This window comes from Telmatherina bonti, assembly GCF_933228915.1.
Source record: "Telmatherina bonti genome assembly, chromosome: 11".
Taxonomy (NCBI): domain Eukaryota; kingdom Metazoa; phylum Chordata; class Actinopteri; order Atheriniformes; family Telmatherinidae; genus Telmatherina; species Telmatherina bonti.
Genome location: NC_136629.1, coordinates 12838038 through 12862351, shown reverse-complemented (window position 1 = coordinate 12862351; position 24314 = coordinate 12838038). Strand labels below are relative to the sequence as shown.

Here is a 24314-nt window from a genome sequence, read left to right as displayed (position 1 = left end):
GGGGGGCGATGTCTGCTTTTATGTGCCGGTTGTTATCCTCCGCCGAGGAGGGTGTTTTCCCCGGCGTCTTTTTGCTCAAGATAACTTAAAAGGTTACGGACGGGTTTTTATAAATATTTCAAGAGTTGTTGCAAATGTAAAAATGAAAAGCTAATTAAATTCTGGTGGTGATCCGGATCACCGTTTGGATCCAGGAATGTTTTAAAAGAATTCTTTAACATCGTGCTTGGCGGAGATTTCTGCTCTTCGAGTGCTTTTCTAGTTTCATATTTAACGAGCAGCTTCATCCGCGCAGGGCGGGTCGTGCACGCAACTGGGTCCAAGTGTTTTAACGCCACATGTAAAAATGTTCGTACTTTATCGAAACAATCCGTTTTGCCCGCAACAGCAAACACACGGAAGCAGCAACTCCGCTTCCTGCTTTCTCCGTGTTGACCACGCCCACCTCCAATGTCCAGCCAATCACACGATACTTCTTGCAGCCCCGCAAGAAAAAAGTTCTGCCAGCCCGGTGTGTTAAGAACTGTCCTCAAACACGTCCGCCAGAACAAAATGACGTCATTTTCTTCTCGGGGGCTCGAGAACAAGAAAAAAGTTCTCACTTTTCGTGGAGGATGAAACAGGATTAAAGGGTCAGATACCTATTAGGGAGTTACACCCCACCCTTCCTAATGATACGAGAGGTAGACTTCATGGGTGATCTTTAAGGTTATTTTCACATCTTACAGTAACTAGTGGAGTTTTAATGTGGGGTTGATGAAGAAAGATCGTCAGATGGAAAAAGCTGAGGCTCCTCGATGTAAAAAACTTCACATTGGTCTTTTTTTCAGTGAAGTGAAGGAAGTTCAGAGACATCTGTCCCCTGACGTCACTGAGACAGTCAGCTGGACAGAAAGGAAAACAGACCGGACTGTCGTCTGCGTGAAACTGAAACAAGTTGAAATGAGACATCATGCCTTCTAAAAACCGTACCAAGCGACTGCAAATAAAGAGATAATAGAAGGAACTGAGCCTTGTGGTACTCCACAGGTGGTAAATCCTCAATAATGACCCAAAAACTCCCGTCAGAAAGACTGAACCTGAACCACACAGAACAGAACCAGTGATGCTCATGCCAGGAAAGTAAAATGTCCACAAAACATACCAAGAAAAATGTCATTAAAATCCTGCTCCCAACCCAAACCGGGAATTTCCAGATTCCACATTCATCCAGGAAGATCTTCAGATGGGTCGAGACAAGACCATCAAGACCGGCCCAATGGTCCTGCTGGGCAAGTATGAAACGTTCTGCTACATTTCTGAACTTTCATCCAGAATTAAGTTTCTGGATCACGATTGTGGTTCTGAATAAAAGTTCTGGATGAATGTTCCAGATTCAAGTTCTTAATGAAAGTTTTGAATGGTAATTCTGGATGAAGGTTCTGGTAGGAGGCTCTAGATCAGGGGTAGGCAACTCCGGTCCTCGAGCCCCACAATCCTGCAAATGTTAGGAGTTTCTCTGCTGCAACATTTGAATCAGATGTATCGCAGCAGAGAAACTCCTAACATTTGCAGGACTGTGGGGCTCGAGGACCGGAGTTGCCTACCCCTGATCTAGATTAAAGTTCTGGATGAATGTTCCAGATGTGGATTCTAGATAAAGTTCTTGATGAAGGTTTTGAATGTAAATTCTGGATGAATGTTCTGATTACAGTTTCTGAATAAAAGTTCTGGATGAACGTTCCAGATTAAAGCTCCTAATGAACGTTTTGAATGTAAATTCTGGATTAAGGTTCTGGTAGGAGGTTCTAGATTAAAGTCTTGGATGAAGGTTCTGAAGGAAATTTCCAGATGTGGATTCTAGATAAAAGTTCTTGATGAAGGTTTGGAAGAAATATTCTGGATGAATGTTCTGATCAAAGTTCTCGATGGAAGTTCTGGAAGAAGGTACTGGATGAAGGTTCTGGATGAAGGTACTGATGAAGGACGTGCGGCTCTAATTTCTTAATTCATTGGGGATTTTAAGAGTCAGAACCAGCTGGCAGAGTTTAGAGTCCGATTTAAAAACAACTCTGTTGAGATTTTCTAGGAATTAGGTCACATGCTCAGTGATCCTCCTCCGTCTTCTCCTGGGGGGGTTTCGTCTGGCTGAACGGGGTCTGAACGGGGGAGTGAGGAGGGTGGTGAGGGTGGGGTGGGGGGCAGGGTGAGCAGTATTTGATCTTAATTCATTTTCTGCGGCACTGCAGATGTTCTGCTGCTAATCGTTCCAATTAGGACTAAAGCCTCCATAAAGAGAGAATCAGACGGACTTACAGTCGGATCAAGACAAACAAAGAGACAAACTGTCCACAGAGCAGCAGAGACCTGGAAACACCAAGGACTTAACGGACATCGAAGAATCAACGGGGTCACTTTCACAACCTAGTCCGTCACAGCGGACACGGGACAAAGTGAGACAGATAGAGGACATTATGAGTAAAATGTGAGTACAGTCTTGAGGACATAGTGGGGAAACTGTGTAGACAGTCTGAAGAGGGTTTGTAAACAGTGTGGGGACATGTGAGGACATTACAAGAGCATCGTAAAGACAGTTCCAAGACATCGTGAAGAGGATTTGACAGAAGTTTGGAATTATTATAGAGAAGTGTGAGGACATTATGAGGACTTGTGAGGACATTATGAGGACTTGTGAGGACATTATGAGGATGTGTGAAGATATCCTGATGATGTGTGAGGAAATTGTGTGGCACTGTGAATACATTCTGAGGTCACGTTGAGAATGTTGTGAGGATATTTAGAGGACAGTGTGGGGACATTTGAGGACATTGTAGACACCTCAAACTGTCTGTAATCATCACAAGTGATGTCAGGTTCAAACTGCTTTACTGGAGGTGTTGGTTTGTCTTACCTGTCTGCCACCAGGTGTCCACCAGAGGACACCGTCCTTCTCCCACCACAGTGTGGAACCAGTGCCAGGCCTCATGGTTTATGGGTTCCCCAACTATAAAGACACAGAGACTCAAAAACCAGAAGATATGAAGACAACAAGTCTTCAATATAAAGACATAAAGAAAACATGTCTTCAACATAAGGACAGAAAGATGACATATCTTCAACATGAGGACAGAAAGATGACATGTTGAAGACATGTTGTTTTTCTGTCTTTATGTTGAAGATATGTTTATCTGTGAGGACAGAAAGATAACATTGTCTTCAACATGAGGACAAAACAAGGACATTTTTGAGACAAAAACTGAAAGTTGACATGTCCCACCTGATCCAAGCGTCTTCAGGGATGAGCGGTCGTACTTCTTCACCCAGCTCTCGTCGTACTTCAGCAGCAGACGCAGAGCTGTGGGCGCTCCGTAGAACTGGTTGACCCTCAGACGCTCCACCATCTCCCAGTATCGTCCTGAAGTGGACATATGGACCACATATTATAGGTACTAAACCTGCATTTGGATCCAGATCCAGAATCCAAATCCAGACCTTCCCTCAGAATCTAGAGCGATACTCAGGATCTAGAGCGATACTCAGAATCTAGAGCGATACTCAGGATCTAGAGCGTTACTCAGAATCTAGAGCGATACTCAGGATCTAAAGCGATACTCAGAATCTAGAGCGATACTCAGGATCTAGAGCGTTACTCAGAATCTAGAGCGTTACTCAGAATCTAGAGCGATACTCAGGATCTAGAGCGATACTCAGAATCTAGAGCGATACTCAGGATCTAGAGCGATACTCAGAATCTAGAGCGATACTCAGGATCTAGAGCGTTACTCAGAATCTAGAGCGATACTCAGAATCTAGAGCGTTACTCAGAATCTATAGCGATACTCAGGATCTAGAGCGATACTCAGAATCTAGAGCGATACTCAGGATCTAGAGCGTTACTCAGAATCTAGAGCGATACTCAGGATCTAGAGCGTTACTCAGAATCTAGAGCGTTACTCAGAATCTAGAGCGTTACTCAGAATCTATAGCGATACTCAGGATCTGGTTCTAGACTCAGGATCTAGATCCACATTGTGTTTTTATTTTTTTACAGAAAACAGTCTGCACAATATCACAGAAGTTGTCCAAGGCAGAGCTTTTTGGACCAAGAAACAAAGGAGGTGTGATAAAGCTGTTGGTTCTGCAGCAGGAGGTCATAAAACCAACGTTAACCACATTAATGTATAACCGGACTCCTCTGAACTGACCTTCTTCTTCAGCTCACCTGAAATAATTTCCTCTTACTGAACAGCAGCAGGACTGAGACAAGTTAGGCTTCTCTTCCAGAAAAACATGCTAATTTCACGTGTAAACAATGTGTGAAAGACATGACATTCACTTGAAATTTTCATATGAAACAGGCGTACGCCACATTAGAAAAGCTTGTGAAACTTATGTGATTGATGTTTGATTACCGTTTAACATGTGAACCACGTGATTCACATTTGTAAAACACGTAAGACACAAGTGTATCACAGGATATGTTCCATGTTATCACATATTACATGTGGAAACAGATGGATTACATGTGAAATACATTTGATTGCATGAATTTCACATTTGAAACAACCATGATATATATCTGATTCACATGTGAACCACACGAAAAGCTCATGTGGTTCACATGAAAATGTTGCAAAGCCATATTTTTGCACATGTGGAACACATGTTTCTTACATGGTTTTTCGGAAAGGGGTACAAGACTGGATGCAGAACTGGACACTGGATCAGTACATCTGATCCTGAACGCTCCATGTTAAAAACAACACAGACTCCATCATTCCACTGTTGTTGCCCTCAGCGGTGAGGACGAGGTTTTGTGGTTCTACACATGAACCCAGATCTGGATTCGGTTTTGTTGGACTTGGATATGGGAAAAACATTTTAATCCAGGTCTTGGACAGGTTTTAGCCTGAAACAGGAGGAACATTTTCCCAGACTTGTCCCAGATCCTTTATTCTGTCTCAGAACAGACGGTGTGAATGAGGATGAGGTTCGCCATTGTCCTGCTGAAATAAACCTGGACAGATGTCCCCTTGATCGTTGCACATTGGTCCCACAATGTCCATCTCTGCATAGCGGTTCTTCCCACAGATGATGTCCTGACAGACACTAATGTCCTCTCTACCATCACAGCTGTGATGCAACTGGATGATCGGTCTCATCTTTGGACATAAAAGCAGTTGAAACAGGGACTTATCTGGCCCCAGGACATGTGTCCACTGTTTTTGTGTCCATATAAAATAAGTCCGTGTCCACATAAGTCCTCCTCCGTCTGTAATCCAGTATCAGGTTCTGGTTCTGGATTGATGGACTGTGTTGAATAAAAATGATGTCATGGTGGTTTTTCCTGCAGCGGTGTCTGAGGACTCGAAGGTCTCAATGATCCAACAGTGGCTTCTATCTGTTCTTTTCAGATTTTTCTAGATTTCCTAAACCTTTTCCAAAATTTCTGCTCTGTAGATACCGAAACACCTAAGTTTTTAACAATTTGTCTCTGAGAAATGTTTGTTGACAATTTTCTGATAAAGTTTGGACCAAAGAAGAGAGCCATGACCCAGCTTTGTTTAAAAAGAATAGTCTTTTAGTGGATCCAGCTTTTATACCCAATCATGACAACCTAACCTGTCAACAGTTAACCCTTTACAGAGCACTCAATGAAATACCTTGAAATTGGACATTTTAATCTAAAATTGTCCTTCTGGTGTGTACTAAGACCTCCATTCTGTTGATACATTTAATATGCTGAAAATGAAAGAAAACAAAGTGATCAAAAATAGTCACTTTGCCTGATAAAGGTTTAATTTGCTGGTTAAACTATGTAAGAGTTTTTTTTTTTTTGCTTTGTCAAACTGAGTGCATTGCTGCAGGAAATGAAGTTGGTCAGAGAAATTGTTTCTTTGAAGTCGTCTGTTCAATAAAAGTTTAACCTCATTTAAATATTAACTAAAGTTTATTATGTCACTTCAGTAAAACTGAGCGTCAGGTGTGTTTTCCGGCAGGTGTGTGTGTTTTCTTGTTCTGCTCCACAGATCTGTGTTTTGGGTCTGTTATCAGTGTACCGCAGGTGAGATGAAGGCATGTGATCACATGCAGGTGAGTGCAGGCTCACCTGGGTTTGGGTACACAGGTGTGCTCTCAAACAGCACAGTTGTGGCGCCGTTGCACAGAGGGCCGTATACCACATAACTGTGTCCCGTTATCCAGCCGATGTCCGCCACACAGCCAAACACGTCGCCATCCTGGTAGTCGAATACATACTGACAAGAAAAACACAGGTACAAGACAGAATTCAGACAGGTAAACGTACAGCTAACAGGTAAACATACAGGTAACATATAAAGGAAACAGGTAAATGTACAGCTAACAGGTAAACATACAGGAAACAAGTAAAGATACAGGTAACAGGTTGGCCTACAGGTAACTGGTAAATGTACAGTTAACAGGTGAACATACAGGTAGCAGGTACAGTTAACAGGTAATAGATAAACTTACAGTTACCTGGTAAACATACAGGAAACAAGTAAGATAACAGGTAGTCTTGGTAACTGTACAGTTAACAGTTAGGTGTACAGTTAACAGGTGAACATACAGGTAACAGATAAATACAAAGGAAACAGGTAAATGTACAGGTAACAGGTACAGTTAACAGGTAACAGGTAAACTTACAAGAAACAGGTATAGATACAGGTAACAGGTCGGCCTACAGGTAACTGGTAAGTGTGCAGTAAACAGGTGAACATACAGGTAACAGGTACAGTTAATAGGTAATAGATAAACTTACAGTTACCTGGTAAACATACAGGTAACAGGTAAACATACAGGAAACAAGTAAAGATCACAGGTAGGCCTGGTAACTGGTAAGTGTACAGTTAACAGTTAGGTGTATGGTTAACAGGTGACCATACAGGTAACAGGTAAATGTACAGCTAACAGGTAAACATACCAGTAACAGATAAATATAATGGAAACAGGTAAACATACCGGTAACAGATAAATATAATGGAAACAGGTAAACATAAAGGTAAAAGGTAAACATACAGCTAATAGGTAAACATACCGGTATCTGCTAAGCGTACAGGTAACTGCTAAGTGTACAGGTAACTGCTAAGTGTACAGGTAACAGGTGAACGTATCGGTAAAACATACAGTTAACAGGTAACAGGTAGGCGTATAGGTAACTGGTAAGCGTGCAGTTAACTAGTAAATTTACCAGAATGCATCAAGTTTTCAATTAACACAGCTCAGTGTAGGTGTTTTATACTACCTGAACCCTCTAGATAACACTTTCATTCTGACATGAAGCTGATTTGAGCAGGTCTGATGATGGCTGGAAGTGTTTTACTTGTTCAACCTTTACGTAGAGCCGGAACACATAGAAGCTACATATCCCTGCCTTCCATCCACATCTGTTTGGGTTTTATGAGGATGTTCAACAGAAAAGACAATAAAACTAGATTCTGAGCTGAGTCACCACCATTATATAAACTTTATAGTTCAGTAGTTTTTTGGTTTTTTTTTACTGCAATCTATTAAATTATTCATCTTTTATTCCCAGTGAAGGATAAACATCATGTCACATGGTGAAACTGAGACATTTTATCATCTCATGAAAAATTTGAGCTGATTGTGAATCTAATGCAGCAATGAGATGTGTACTATGTAAATTCTACTCAAGTAAAAGTAAAGGTACCCATTAAAATATTATGTGGTGGGAAGGGAGTAAACAAGAAAAAAAAAAAGCCTATAGCACTTCATGCAAGGATCTGCATCCAACTGGACAGTCCACTAGCATCTTCCTATGATGTCCTCTACTGTTTGATTTCGTGCTTGTGTTGTTCTCACTCATATGTAAGTTGCTTTGGATAAAAGCGTCTGCTGAATGACTGTAGAATAGAATAAAACATCTACTCAAGTAAAAGTAAAAGTTTTAAATATCTACTCAAGTAAAAGTAAAAGTTTTAAATATCTACTCAAGTAAAAGTAAAATTTTTAAATATCTACTCAAGTAAAAGTAAAAAAAATACTCAATTTAAAACAGGTCAGTAATATGTCAGGTTTAACTGGGAACAGGTCAGTAACATCACTGGTTTAATTGGTAACAGGTCAGTAACATAACCAGTTTACCAGGGAACAGGTCAGTAACATGTCAGGTTTAACTGGGAACAGGTCAGTAACATAACTGGGTATAAAGGAAGCATTTCAGAGTCTCTCAGGTGGAATGATGAAAAGAGCTTCAAGAAAAACGAACACCAATCTAGGGATCTAAACATTTAGAAAAATCTTCCTCAGATTATCATAAGAAGGTTTAGAGAATCAGAAGGAATCTCTGTATGCTTGGGGCAAGGTGGAATGCTGGTGATCTGCATTAAATGCAGACATAATTGTTTACTGGAAATCACTGCATGAACCCAGAATGACTTCCAGAAATAAGTGTGAATACAGTTTACTTTGACATCCACAAATGCAGGACACTAGTGTCTCCTCTGGACCGAAGCTCATTTAATATGTCTGAGTAAAGTGCAAAACTGGAAGAAAATGTGAAATTCTTTCTGGAAAGCATGGACAATGGTCCTGCAGACTACAGCGGAATGTCCATCAAATATCCATCACGGGGCACTTAAAAACTCATGGAACTTTATTTTACTTAAAACAATAAGAACAATGTTTAACAGATATCATTATATGTACCTTTTAAAATAAAAAAAAAAACTGGCATCCTGCAAGGCCCCATGTTAGGACCGGTTCTTTTTTTCTTACATACTGATAAATTGCAGCAGTTATAAAATGGGGATGTTTGCAGATGATAGTTTTATATTTGTGTCAGTCACTTGACGGCAGTTTCAGGTTTAATTTTTATCCCTGAACTCAGTAAAACATGTCAATGTGTTTTGGAGTAAGAATGATGGTTTTACAGATTTTCTATAGAAAAACACTTTTAGTGGTTCAGTGATTCTTCACACTCAACAACAACTCTGCATTAATTCCATCTTAATACGCGACTTGTTTAGGAGCTTTCATCGTGAGAATAACATAAATTATGGATTTATATGTTTTCTTTTTGAAAACATATGGAGAAATATTGACAAGAACTTCTCTGAATTGGATTATGTGGACATAGAAAATGGATGGATCTGTTGGATTAAATGTGTGGATTAGTTCTGTACTCATTATACAGAATAATATGAAACAGCTGTTGCCAATATGCTTTAACGTGTAGTATTCATCATTCAGTTTAGGAGTGAGATGTTGTGAAACTGCAGAATTATTGTCACATGACTGCTTTTCTATCTCTGTTATTATTGAAGGATTAATTTAGTACAAATAATAATAATAACAATAATAATAGTTATTAATTAATAATGATAAATGAAAACTAGCAGATATAAAGTATTCTAGCAGTGATGCAGAAATACAGACATAAGAAGGTCTATGGTGAGACAAGATTGCTGTCTAACTAAACCAAATGAAAACCAGTTCGCGTTAGGCTAATTTAGGCAGTACAGTTGCCTTACTGGTGAAGAATAAAGCTTTTAAAAGCTTCATAAATGATAATTGAACAGATTCTCCAACTTGCCGGAGTAGTAAGCCTCTCTTGCTGATCTCAATCATCTTCTGTTAGCTCGCAGGACAACATTGGTGTAATTTGTCCCTAACCAGCAGCTATAGTTTAAAGATGGCCAACTGTCATGGTGCAACTGACTTACCCGTTGTATGTAGAAACACATCTAAAACTCTTCCTATGAGATGTAGGACGTGACAGAGGACAAAACGTAGGATGACACTGAACAAAATGTAGGACGAGGCATAAGGTGTCCTACACCTGGTGAGAAATAGGACGAAATGTATGATGAGACAGAACAAGACGTAGGACATGATGTATACGTAGGACGTGAAATAGGACAAGATGTTGGACGAGACTTAAGCCTGTTCCATACTCCACGAGAAGCGAGAACTTTTTTCTTGTTCTCGAGGCTCCGAGAAGAAAATGTTCTCGCGGACATGTTTGAAGACAGTTCTTGACACATCGGGCTGGCAAAACGTTTTTCTTGCGTGGATCCAAGGAGTATCGTGTGATTGGTCGGACATTTGAGGTGGGCGTGGTTAACATGGGAAAGGATGAGTTGCTGCTTCCGTGTTTTTGCTGTTGCAGGTAAAACGGATTGTTTTGATAAAACAGCTGATCGAGGTGGTGAGAAAGTACAAACATTTTTACATGTGGCATTAAAACACTCGGACCCAGCCGCGTGCACAACCCGCCCTGCCGCGGACGAAGTTGCTCGTTAAATATGAAACTAGAAAAGCACTCGGAGAGCGGAAACCTCCACCAAGCACGATGTTACAGAATCTTTTTTAAAAATTCCTGTTATGTAACAAGCTTTAGGTCAAGACATACACTACTCACAAAAAGTTAGGGATATTTGGCTTTCAGGTGAAATTTATGGAAAATGCAATATGTTCATGCTACAGTAATATCATAAAAGTAAGACATTTAAGTAGAAGGATGCACTACTGATTTCCTCATCTGAAAAAATTCATTCTACACAAAAGGTAACAACAATGGTAGTTACACCACAACAAAAATTTGAACGTCTCAATATCTCATCATGTGCCCTTGAGCATCAATTACAGCTTGACAACGACGTCTCATGCCTCAGCAGGCAATAAGTTGCCTGCTGAGGCATGGCATCCCACTCTTCTTGAAGGGCAGCCCTCAGGTCATTGAGGTTCTGGGGTGCAGGGTTTCGAGCCTCTACACGATGGCTCAGCTGATCCCACAGGTTTTCAATGGGATTCAGGTCTGGAGAGAGTGCAGGCCATTCCATTTGAGGTACACCAGTCTCTAACAGCCGTTCCCTGATGATGCGGCCTCGATGAGCAGGAGCATTGTCGTCCATGAAGATGAAAGTAGGCCTGTGCTGTTCATGTAGGGGCACAATCACTGGATTAATGATGTTATTCAGGTAGTATGGGCTTGTCACTGTACCATTCACAAAGTGTAGGGCAGTTCTGTACCAAGTGGACACCCCTGCCCACACTGTAACACCGCCACCACCAAAAGCTCGCCTGGTGACAACAGTGGCTGATGCATAGCGCTCTCCCTGACGTCTCCAACATCGTTGCCGGCCGTCATTTCTGCTCAGTCTGAATCGACTTTCATCAGAGAACAGCACTGAGGCCCACTGGTTCCTCGTCCAGCGTAAATGCTCCCTGGCCCATGCAAGACGACGATGCCTGTGCCTGGTGGTGTGGTCAGGTACCCGTGCAGGTCGTCTAGCACGCAGACCACGCTGATGTAAACGGTTTCGAATGGTCTGAAGTGACACTTGGGTGCCTCTCACCTCTCTTAAACGTGCCTGGAGTTGAGTGGCATTCATCATCCGGTTTCTCAGGGCAGTGTTCACAATGTAGCGGTCATCAGCACGGGATGTGGCCAAAGGACGTCCACTTCTAGGCCTTTCTGTGACTCTTCCAGTCTCTCGATATCTCTGTTGCAACCTGCTGATGACACTCTGTGACACTCCAAGCTCAGTGGCGACTTCTGTCTGAGAACGTCCTGTTTGAAGCATCGCAATGGCAAGGGACTGTTGTTCCATTGTTAGGTGTTGTCTTGGTCTCATGATGTCAAAATGTGAACAGCATGATGAGGACAACTGTTTAATCACCAGCTCTAATTGAACCAGGACATTTATTGGTCAATTCAAGGATCACACACCTGCCGTGATTTTTGCCGTTAAGCTCCTTGTTAGAGAACAGCAACTTGTGCAAAATTTATTGAAACATTTAACAGTTGGACATGTGCATTTAAAAGCTTAGAGAAGATCACATTAAGTTCACCTGTACAGGTTTGAATGCATTTTAGGCTTGTTGTGAAATTTCACCCAAAAGCTGAATATCCCTAACTTTTTGTGAATAGTGTAGAATGAAACATAGGATGAGATGTGGAATGAAGTAGTGACCAGACCGGATCACCCTACAACCACATCAGGATCCAGTCTACCACCATCAGACAGTAGACCAAACTAGGGCTGGGCGATATGACCTTTTAGTAATATCCCGATATTTTTATGGCATGTCACGATATACGATATATATCTCGATATTTACCTTAGCCTTGAATGAATGCTTTGGTGCATACAATCACATCAGTAAGATGATTTTGTGTCTCCATTAAAACATAACTGTTCATACTGCATTAAGATATGCTGATTTTAAACATTCATGCCAAAAGGATGAATTTGTCACGAAGCAAATTGATCAAAACCGCATTTATTGAACAGTTAAAGCAGTGGCAGAAACATGTCATTTTAAAACAAAATAAAGTGACTTTGCATGATGTAGTAAATGCAACGTATGAAAAAAGGGGCTCTAGGGGGGACTTTTCAAATGATGAACTATTATAAGGCTTTGCTTTATGGATATGTTTTTGAGTTGTCGTGTATTTTTTTTAATCGCAGAGTTTAGCGTAGAAATCAGTCTTATAATACAGGCAGAATGTCCTCGTATCGTCTCCAATAAACGGCTTCAGCCAGTTTTTAATTCAGGGTTTGATTCCCACTCCTTTCTGTACTTTCTAGAGACATGACGAGCGAGATAAATATGCTTGTGTCACACACAGTGGACGAGGTGAGTAAGTGACAGAGGCTGTGAATGTAATCAAATAGAATTAATTATTTTTGCGTGACGTGAAAAACTTTGTAATTTACATCCCACTCTGTAATCCAGAGTGGGATCAGTGGCGGATTTGGCTGTTCATTGTGACTGTAGGTGGAGTCGTGCAGGTGTCCTCTCTGCTCCTCTGACTGGCTGCAGCTGCAGCCGGAGCGACTGAGTGCTTTAGGACGGGGAGAGACTCTCTTTCTGACAATAACTTTACAATATGTGCTTTAAAGTCAGTCGCCAAAACACCAGGAAAGTTTCTAATAACTCCAATAAATAATGTTAGAATTAGCTTTGTTAATACAAAACTCAGTCCGAGTTTAGAGGGGAGTCCAGCTTCCGAGCATATTCAAAAAAAGGGTTCCATATATTAAAAAACTGCTGTTGTGAAGATCTTAGCATATATCGAATTTTTTCCAAATTAGCAAAGTACAGTACATCCCTAATCCAATGAGCATGAGATGGCGGAGAGGCTGATTTCCATTTTAAAAGAATCAATCGTCTAGCTAACAAACTCACAAAAGCAATAAAAGATCTTTTTCCTGAAGACATTGGCAAGACATTTAAAGTCGCACCAAACAAAGCAATAATAGGGTTTGGCACAATAACTTCTCCAGTAACCTCACTCAAAGTGTCGAAAATTTTGGACCAAAAAGTAAGTAATGTTGGGCATGTCCAGAACATATGAATAAGAGATGCATCTGCCTGATGACACCGATCGCAGGTGGGATCTACATTTGGATACATTTTTGAAATCCTGACCTTCGTCAAATGGGTTCGATGTAAAATTTTGCACTGTATAAGGCCATGTTTGGCACAAATTGAAGAGCGGTGGACTTTATCCAGAACTTCCTTCCACATATCCTCACCCAACTCAACCTCCAAATCATTTTCCCAAAGAGCCTTAATAGAGGTCAAAGATACCATTCTTAGTGAGTGAATCTGAGCATATAAATATGAAATCATGCCTTTCAGTGCAGGGGCTGGTTCAAAGAATATATCTAGAGGCGAGTCAGGAGGAGGAGCAGGAAAGGAGGGAAATTTTTCAACTACAAAACTACGTAATTGTAAATACCTGTAAAAGTGAGATTTAGGAATTGAGAACTTCTCTAACAATTGTGCAAAAGAGGCAAATGTATTGTCGATATAAAGGTCCTTAAATGTCTTAATGCCCTTAGACCACCAGATATTAAAAGCCCTATCCATTAAAGATGGAGCAAAGACATGGTTTGATAGTATTGGGGCTAAAGTTGAATATGTTATAAGACCAAAACTGCGGCGAAACTGGTTCCAAATTTTCAGGCCTGTTTTTACAATAATATTATTAGTATATTCTTTAACGGAAAGTTTGACATGAGCATGAACGAGAGCAGAAAGAGAAGTAGCTCTACAAGAGGCACCTTCCATCTTTAACCAAACAGGAGTAGACAGTTGTGAATGCGAGTGTAACCAAAACTGTATGATTTTAATAGTAGCGGCCCAGTAATAAAATCGGAAATTTGGCAGAGCCATCCCACCCAATTTCTTTGGGTTCTGTAAGAATTGTTTACGCAATCTTGGAGTTTTCTTGTTCCAAATAAAGTCTAAAATAATAGAATCGAGTTTTTGAAAGAATGATTGTGGAAGAAAAACTGGGAGTGAGTGAAAAAGATATAGAAATCTGGGAAGTATGTTCATTTTAATGCTATTAATACGGGCAGCTAATGATAAAGTCAACACTGACCAACGATCTAAGTCTTTTTGGGTCTGAGCCAAGAGAGGAGTAAAATTTGCGCTAAAAAGCTCCTCATGCTTTTTGGTTACCTGTACTCCAAGCTATTTAAATTGACTGGAAACAATCTTAAAAGACAAAGTGTGTGTCGGGTATTCACAAGCGGCCTTATTAAGAGGAAGTAATTCACTTTTATTTAAATTTAGTTTGTAACCAGATATAGCTCCAAATGAGTCAAGAAGCGAGAGCACAGCAGGAATTGACCCAGAGAAGTCTGTGACATAAAGAAGAAGGTCATCTGCATACAGTGACACTTTTTGCTCCTGACCACAACTGACAATGCCTTTGATCAAAGGATTACTACGGAGAGCAACAGACAGAGGTTCGATAGCTAAAGCGAATAACAGGGGACTGAGAGGACAGCCTTGACGTGTTGAACGATGCAAAGGGAAGTATAAAGACTGATTATTATTGGTTCTAACTGAAGCCGAAGGGGACGAATATAAAAGTTTCACCCAAGAAATAAAATTTACCCCAAACCCAAATTTTTGTAAAGTGTAAAATAAATATCCCCACTCTACCCGGTCAAAGGCCTTTTCGGCATCCATGGATATGACCGCCTGGGGAAGAGTAGATGTTGGAAGATTGTAAATAGTATTGAACAGACGCCTCAGGTTAAAAAAGGAGTGTCTATTTTTTATAAACCCTGTTTGATCAGGAGAAATTATATGAGGTAGTACTGATTCTAATCGAACTGCAAGCATCTTTGACAACAATTTAAAATCTACATTTAATAAACTAATTGGCCGATAAGAAGAACAATTTAAAGGATCCTTGTCTTTTTTCAAAAGTAAAGAAATTGAGGCCTGATTAAGTGTAGGAGGTAATTTTGAAACGACGAATGATTCGTTATACATGTCTATTAGAAGTGGAGCTAGTTTCCCCAAAAAACATTTATAAAATTCCACTGGAAATCCGTCCGGGCCTGGACATTTACCAGTAGGCATTAACTTAACAGCTCTAGATAATTCTGCATTAGTAATTGGTTTCTCTAATTCTTCTGACGTATCCGAAGCCACCTGAGGGATTTCCAAAGCAGAAAAAAAGTTTTCATATTCTAAGCCATCAACATTGGTTTCTGAGGTGTATAAAGTTTCATAATAGTTTTTAAATTCCTCATTAATTTTTAGTGGGTCTACTGTGGCACCTGAGGAAGTATTAAGTTTAGCTATTTGATGTGAGGAAATGTTTTGACGTAAACGGTGAGCCAAAAGCCTACCTGCTTTGTCGCCCTGTTCAAAAAATACACTACCAGTTTTATGTAGTAATTTAACGGCATGATCTGCGACTAACGTATTAAATTCAGACTGTGCTATAAGTCGCTGTTTGTAAATATCAGAAGAGGGAGTGTTTGCATAAGTAGCATCCAATTGAGCAATTTGTTCAGTAAGACTAGCAATTTTTTCTTTCTTTTTCCTCCTCTCATGGCTCAAGTAAGAAATCACCTGCCCCCTAATATATGCTTTAAGTGTCTCCCATAAGACAGAAGCTGAAGTATCAGGTGTTTTATTAAAACTTAAGAACAGATCAATTTGTTCAGAAATGTAACTGTTAAAATTGTCATCTGACAGCAAGCTAGTATTAAAACGCCAAGGAGACCGCAATTGAGTATTGCCACTAAACCTAATACTGACGGTAACAGGAGAATGGTCAGAGATAACAATAGGTTCATATGAGCACGAGTCAGGGTCAACATTAGAGAGAAGCCGACTATCTAATAAGAAGTAATCTATCCGAGTAAACGTATGATGAACAGAGGAAAAAAACGAATATGCTTTACTGGTAGGATTAAAGAAACGCCAAGGGTCTGAAACAGAAAATTCACCCATAAAGGTTTTGATTACTTGAGCAGAGTTAGAAATTCCTGCAGATTTAGTTGAGGAATGGTCAAGATATGGGCTTAACCAACAATTAAAGTCCCCTCCCATTATAAGAAAGTGAAAGGACATGTCAGGAATGTTTGAGAAAACATGTTTAAAAAATTGTGCATCATCCCAGTTGGGAGCATACACATTAACCAAAAGCAACTGGGTGCCATATAAAGTGCCAGACACAATTAAATATCGACCGTTTGGATCAGATACCACTGAGGAACAAGCAAACGGAATGGATTTGTTTATTAAGATCGCAACCCCTCTAGATTTTTTGTGAAATGAAGAATAAAACGTTTGGCCAATCCATCTACATCTTATTTGTGGGTCACCAGCAGCTTGTATTTTTCCTTTTTTATTTTAATTTCGATTTTTTTTATTTTTTTTTTATTTTTTTTATTCTGTTATTTTTTTTGTGATAGCCCTTTGGTGTTTATATATCTTGTATATTTTTGTCCTCAGTTTGTGTATGATGGTGTTTGTTTTGTTTGTTTTATTTGTGTTTATAATGTTTAAAATGCTTAATAAAGAAACTGATGGAAAAAATAATAACTCCAATAAAAGTCGCTAGATTTGTCGCTTTTCACAAAAAAAGTCACCAGATTTAGCGAGTAAGTCACCAAGTTGGCAACAGTGGCTACACGCTGCCTCTCATGACGTAGCACGTAGCTCACGTTATGTACGTAACTAGGTGCGCTTGCTTCAACTCTCTGCGCAAAGCGGTGCAGAGTCGAGGAGGAGGGAGAAAACCCCGCCCACAGCTAAAAACACCTGCGTGACAACAGGATACTCGAATATGACGAATATAGGCATTTTCTATATTGCACAGGGGACTAGCCACGATATCTCGAGTATATTCGATGTATCGCCCAGCCCTAGACCAAACCTTATTTTGGATCCGGATTATTAATATAAGAGGTTTTATTTCTCTCTGATGTGAGATCAGTGATCACACCAGGAACACAATGTTTTCCTTTTTTTACTAGGAGGAGGAGATTTTGATAAGTTTGATGCACCAGCCGTCCATCACTTCTTTACTTATATCGTTATTTACTCTAGTGTGAGTAATGTTTCCCACCATTAGCCAGTAGGGGGCAGCAGTTCTGAGGACCACATTATGGATCGTGGTTAAAGAAATCATGGTTGTTTTCACTGAAAAACCTTAAACTGACAAAAAAGAACAACCTAACATCTTTAGGAGAATTCCCAGCATGCATTGCTGTGAGGACTGGGTAGGTTTCTGCATGCTCTGGTGTCTCCAGAGGAGCGAGAGTCTGACCCACAAAGACACACAGCTGATGGAGATGAATGTGACCTGAAAGAATTTGAATCTGTTTGACCACAAACAAAATGATGGAAGAGACAAGGCCAGTGTCCTAGCAACGCTCTCTCTCTCTCTCTCTCTCTCTGTGAGAGGATGTCTCTCGCCCTGGCGTGGACCCAGCGGACTTCGTTTTTTTCTCCTATAAATCAGCTTTTGTCCTGTTTTCCATCCAAACAAGCAGTGAGCCAAAAGCCTGAACTCTTGAGCCGCTAAGCTGCTTTAGAAATTAGCACTGATAGATATTTGGCAGGGTGGAGGTGGGGGTTGTGGGAGAGAGGAGGGGGTTGTGGGAGAGATGGTAAATGGGAGGAGGGGGAGAGAGATGGGGGTTTATTTCTGTTTTTATGTAATTATCAGCAACAACATGATGATTTAAAGCAAACAGCAGATGTTTCTTCCTGTTAGCGGCAAAAAGCTAATTTAAAGCTTTCAGAAGCAGAATGAGCTTCATCATCCTCATCATCCTCTTCGTCCTCCTCTTCATCATTCCCTGTCTGACAACAGTAGCGTTGTTGTGTTGACTGTTGTATAACTGCTCTGTTTTGTCTCTGAAAGTTCATTAAAATTCAGCAAATTACAGCCAAGTGAGAACAAACAGCTGATTCAAACTCACAGACTTTATTTATACTCCACAGTTTCAGAATAAATGTTCGAACATCAGTTACCACAGGTCTCTTATTCTGAAGGGGAGGAAGACCAGATGGAGGCTTCATAAAGGAGGAGAAAATAGGAAAGGGAGAGAAAGTGGAGGCGAATAAGGAGGAAAGCAATTAAGGATGTAGAAGTTTACAAGGAAGGAAGTGAAGGAGGAGGTAAAGGAGGAGTACGGGTGGGGCAGGGAGATGTAGAATGGAGGTGGTGCAGAAGGAGTTTCAGGACAAGGTGCAGTAGAAAGTGCAGTGGAAAGACCTGCTGAGTCAAGGAGGGGTAGAATGGAGGAGGTGAAAAAGCAAGGAGGTGCAGAATGATGTGCAGGAAGAGGAGCATACAAAGTACCAGTGGGTCAATAAGGGGTAGAAGGGAGGTGTAGAAGGAGGTACAGGAGGAGTACCTGGTGGATCAGGGAGGCTTAGAAGGGAGGAGGTACAGGTGGACTACCTGACTTATCAGGGAGGTGTAGAAGGGAAGAGATGCAGGAGGATTACCGGTTGGGTCAGGGAGGCGTAGAAGGAAGGAGGTGCAGGAGGACTACCTGGTGGGTCAGGGAGGCGTAGAAGGGAGGAGGTACAGGAGGAGTACCTGATGGATCAGAGAGGCTTAGAAGGGAGGAGGTACAGGAGGAGTACCGGTTGGGTCAGAGAGGCGTAGAAGGAAGGAGGTCCAGGAGGACTACCTGGTGGGTCAGGGAGGTGTAGGAGTAAGGAGGTACAGAAGGAGTAACTGGAGGGTCAGGGAGGTGTAGAAGGGAGGAGTACCTGGTGGGTCAGGGAGGTGTAGGAGGAAGGAGGCGTAGGAGGAGTACCTGGTGGGTCAGGAGGTGTAGAAGGGAGGAGTACCTGGTGGGTCAGGGAGGTGTAGAAGGGATGAGTACCTGGTGGGTCAGGGAGGTGTAGGAGGAAGGAGGTAAAGGAGGAGTACCTGGTGGGTCAGGGAGGCGTACAGCAGGTAGCCAGCCTGCGTGTGCACGATGCCTTTGGGTTTCCCTGTACTGCCTGATGTGTAGAGCAGGAAGAGGGCGTCCTCGCTGTCCAGCGGCTCGGCGGGACAGACGCTTGGCTGAGAGGACATCACCTGAGAGACGAGACACACCTGAACCATGGACACTGCTGAAGTATTGATCACTGACAGATTTATTCCCTCCATCGGGCATATTGATGAATAAGAACATGGTAAACTGCTGAATCTGATAGGTTTACAATCAGAACTATTGGTGATCGATCAGCTGCCCACCTCCTCCAGTGGAACGTCCAGTTCTCCCATCACTGCAGTCTTTTCAGTCCTCTGAGAAATGAAGACGTGTTGGATGGAGGGACATTTCTTGACGGCAGCGTCCACTGTGGCTTTGAGCTCGATGACCCGGCCTCCTCTCACACCTTGGTTACAGGTGATGACGGCTTTACACTGAGCTGCAGGAAACAGACGCAGCTCGTCAGTTTGATGATGGCGATTGTAGCTGCTATCAGTGGCAGAGCTGAAGTTATTTAATCATTGCTGCTATTTCAATCATAACTGCGTTGAGCAGCTTAATATTTAAGATGGAACCAAAGTTTTGGTTGGACTCCGGACCTTTTTTATAAACGCTCTTCAAGCAGCGACAGGTGGTTGCACGAGATCCCATCAGGGAGAGACAGAAGGTTAAAATGGAAATAACCATTCAGGACTCATGCACCAGGAAGATTTTATTTTACCTCCCTTTTTATTTGATGCGGCCAATAGGGTATGTCAGCTTGTGTTTATTTTTCTTTATTTATTAATGTAGACCATAGAGTAGACCATATATGAAAGATAGACGGAGCCTCTGGCGGTTAAAAGTGAAGCCTATGGGGAAGTGCATAAAACTGCAGTTCCCCCTTCATCCGCTAGCGGCTCGAAAACAGAGCAAATCCCCGTAGACTCCCATGTTAAAACGACCAAATTCACAGCAGAAATAAACATGTTTACAGCCTGGTTCAAAAATCCATTTTCGGTTCAATAGGTCAGGTTTACCTTCATGATAACTGTGGGGGGAGTGAATTTTTTTCTAAATTGATTGTTTAAAAGTAATTTAATCTCAAAGTTCGGCATATATATAGGGGCGTGTCCTTTTGATTGACAGGTGCCCAATATCCACCTTCATATCAGAAGAAAGTAAAACAACTGCGGTTTTTAGCCGGTTAACAACGTGACTTAGCTTTAGCCCGCTTACCTCCGTTAGCTGGTTAGCTCATGTTATCTCGGGGTTAGCTCGGTTAGCTCTTAGCTACAGAAACCTCGGAGTTCGCTCGATGTCAATCATCCACCATGACGCTCACAGCTCCCCTCTCAGCTCCACCTCTTTGCCCATATTTGTGACACACATGCCCCTGCCAAGATGGCGACAGTAGGAATCGCCCACTGAGCTTCAATTCAGCTCTTCAGAAACCTATGGGTGACGTCACGGACGCTCCGTCCATCTTTCTATATACAGTCTATGATGTAGACGCTAATGTGTGCTAAATTCACATCACGCTCGGCCTGTTGTGTTTATGAAAGGTGATTGATATGTTGTCTGTCATGTAATATATTTGTGTCTTTTTAAACAGTTCTCAAGACATGGTTGACGGCACGTGTTTACCTGTAACTCAAGAACGGTGGTGTCCTGGTGTCCGTAATTAAATCTAAGGGGTGTTACAACGATGATGGAAAACAATAAAACTGCACATATCTATGAGTTTAAGTGTTTGGCGTTCCTCAGGGATCCAGACTGGGTCTCCTTTCCATTTTTTTCTCATGCAGATTTACAGGAAAAATAACCAGTAAAACAAACATCTACAAAACAAAAACTACTTATGTTTTCTTTACTTTGTCATGGCAACCTTCAGGAGATGAAATACGAAAGAGAAAACAGCAAACCTGAAGTGGAAATGACAGTTTCTTCCGCCTCACAATAAATCTTTACAGCTCATCTCTTCACCTGTTTAAGTTGGACACGCCTTTTGGGTTGAGACACGCTGCTGTTAAGTGGCTAGGACACTCAGAGTTCGCTGATAAAATCTGATCTCATCAACAGCTTCTGCTGTAAAACCTAATCTGGAGACACTGGACTCATATTCGCTATCACACCTGCAACAATCATTTCTTGTATATTAATGTATGAAAAAGTAAAGAACTGATGATGAACTTTAGGCAAAATGAGAGTCAGGATGCGACGATAGGAAGCAGCTGCCACAAAGAGGTTCAGATCATTGGCTCTTAAATATCTGGGTTCTTTATTTAAAGACGCGTTCTGTCATTTTTTGACCTTAAAACTCAGCGTCCCGGACTTGTTCAATGATATAGTGACATCTATCATGTGCTCTCTGGACACTGCGCCATCTAGAGGCGCGGTCCAGAGTTACATGTTTATTTCCCTCAACGCCCTACGATCTTAATGTGTCTCTGTTCTTGTCTGTTATAAGGCGACGCCGGTAAAGGTGACTGCGGGGTCTAAGCTTCCAGTTTGGTTCTGTAAACTTGTCATACATGTCTGTATGTCAAACCTTGGATGAGCTGGCTTGAATCTTGAATTTCCCCTTGGGGATGAATAGATAGAGTACTTTGATTGATTGATTGATAAATTTCTAGAGCGGCTGCTGCCCAGCAGCGTCCCGAGCCTGAGAGACCGACACCCTACAACTTTTACATCTGGGACATGACGTTTCACTTCACCATATAATAAGGAACTGGCTGTTTTCCATCATATGGTGGGACATCTTGAATGTTTCAAAGAATACGTGGCAACACAAGTCAAGAGTATCCTCAGATCAACCAATCAGAATGGCCGGTTTGTTTAAGACAAATGAAAATCTCAGTGAAGGGGAGGGACTCCAGACTGAGTCACTCTGTATTGAATATATGGAGCACTCCAGTCTGGCGTCCAGTCCATTAGTCATGCAGCCATGGAAACGTCCCATGGTGCACTGAGCTGTCGTCATTTCTCTGCTCCTTTTCCTCCATGTAAAAACATGTGACAGTATTGACATCATTAACGTATTTCTTCTTTGTCTGCAGGTCTTCCTGAATAAAAGCTTAAGTGCTTTTTCTGTCTTTCCTTTCCTCTTCACCTCAACCAGTCGAGGCAGATGGTGTAGAAATAAAGCTGAATTGAATTGAATGCATAAATCTGTTTCTATACCTGTGTTTTGTGGTTCAGACTGTTTAGGACAAAGCTGTTTAGGTTTCTGGTTTGTATGCTTCTGTTTTAACATCATAGCATATAGTATAAATATTTCTGAAGTTTTCCAATATTTGCTGATTTGCACTGTGAGGGCATGTGTTATGTCTTTAACACTAAAAAAGCTGAAACATGACCATATTATTTATCAAAACCTTTCAAAATTTTTATTATTTTATAAGATCCAGGTACATCCAGGTAGGTGTGTGCAAGTGTAGCATGTGAAGAACTGTGTCTTTAGTGTTCCTGGCAGGCAAACTGGAGGCCATCTAGATCCTCAGCAACCTGCAGATTGATCTGAATGACAAGGAGTCTCTCCAAGGTCTTCATAATGTGAGATGTCAAAGCCACTGGTCTGTAGTCACTCAGCTCCACTGGCTGCACTATTTTAGCTCTGATATGAGGCAGGAAGTGTTCCACCATACTGGGACATTTTCCATCTGAAGAGCTTCTGAAGAGGGACTGTTAGTTGTCCTGCACAATCCTTCAGAAGCTTTGGACATAGTCCATCTGGACCAACAGCCTTTCCTGGCCAAGGTTTCCTAAGTTCAGCTCGCCCATCTTCTGTTACAGATATTGCCTGTCATGGCGCATTTCCTCATAAGTTTCATTGTAAGTGTTGGGGTGCAGCTGGTGGAATGAAGGGGGCTTGACATTATCGTTGTTAACTAAAAGTCCATTTCTGCTTCCTTACGTATTTAAATGGGGACACTGTTTCCATCATTGTCACAAGAATCTGTCCAAATACTTCCATGGTTGTTAAGTTGCTTCTTTCACTAGTGGGCAGTGCTGAGTTCAGAGTATACAACACCAACTGCTAAGGTAGCGGTGATGCACCAACATAAAGTTGTTTGCAACTGTCCAGAAACACCAAACATAAGAAAACTGCAACGTTGTTTGCTATTCTCAACGTCTGCTGCATTTATGTTTTTCTTTGTTTTATGTTTTTCTGGTTCCTCTTTTTCTTTTCTGGTTTGGTCCTTGCTCTTGTTATGCGTCAGCAATAAACTCAACACTGCCCCCATGGTTTCTGGTGGTATTGCTGAATTTCTTGTACCATGATGGATACCTTAGTTCCTTGAAAACAGGACAAATTATGTAACCGACGCATATCTGCATATCGGTCTTGCATGGACTTGAATGAATGGACCTTAAAAGGGGATCCGGCAGAAAAAGTTAGGGAACTACTGCGTTAACTCCTTAACTATTGCATCCTGTCTCTTCTCTAAGCTCTCAACAGCCTGTAAAAGTCAATTTGATGCTGACTCTTGATTTATGTCTTCCACTTTTATTGTTTTCCTTTCTTTTTCTTGTGTTTCTTGCTGAATCAGCCCTGATGTCACTGGCAGACTCTGTGTTGTTAAGTAAAACACAGGTATAACATGGATGATCTGGGGTTGAAATAATGTTGTTATTTCTCAACCTCAGGATGCTGCAGGGCAACGGCAGTTCCAGGAGTTTACACGTGATGATCATCAGCGTGGCATCATAACCAGGTCAGACAAGCCTAGCCTTCCTTTAACCTGCTGTTAAACTTCATCCCCAAATGTTCAGTTTCTCAGTTCTTCAGCTTCAAGAGCCATATGAACATGAAAATAAACCTGCAGTATGAGAGGAGAGAAATAGGAGGAGGGTTTCTGCTCCTCAGCAGATCGGTCTGCTGTAGAACCGTCATGCTCCGTGGGTTTGTGGTTGTTTCCACAACAGAAATGTTCCTAACAGTGAAAGTGACCTCCACAGATCTCAGTCACCTGATTAAACTACAGGAAGAAGTGTGCAACATCACAATGAGTCTAAAGGTGGAAATGAGAGCATGTATGAGGTCAAAAGAAGGAGGTGGGACCTTCAGTCTGGACCCAGAACCTAACAGGAAGTTGTCTA

General features: G+C 41.4%; 1 protein-coding gene across 1 annotated transcript in view; it reads right to left on the bottom strand.

The window, feature by feature from the left end:
- acss1 (acyl-CoA synthetase short chain family member 1) overlaps positions 1 to 24314 on the bottom strand; it is a gene marked incomplete at its 5' end in the record, with an annotated part of 48632 nt that overhangs the window by 6728 nt on the left and 17590 nt on the right. The window contains 5 exons of the mRNA XM_079248712.1: positions 2891 to 2983; positions 3257 to 3394; positions 6089 to 6236; positions 19181 to 19333; positions 19493 to 19668. Of these exons, the coding sequence (XP_079104838.1) occupies positions 2891 to 2983; positions 3257 to 3394; positions 6089 to 6236; positions 19181 to 19333; positions 19493 to 19668 (708 nt within the window). The remainder of the gene's footprint in view (positions 1 to 2890; positions 2984 to 3256; positions 3395 to 6088; positions 6237 to 19180; positions 19334 to 19492; positions 19669 to 24314) is intronic.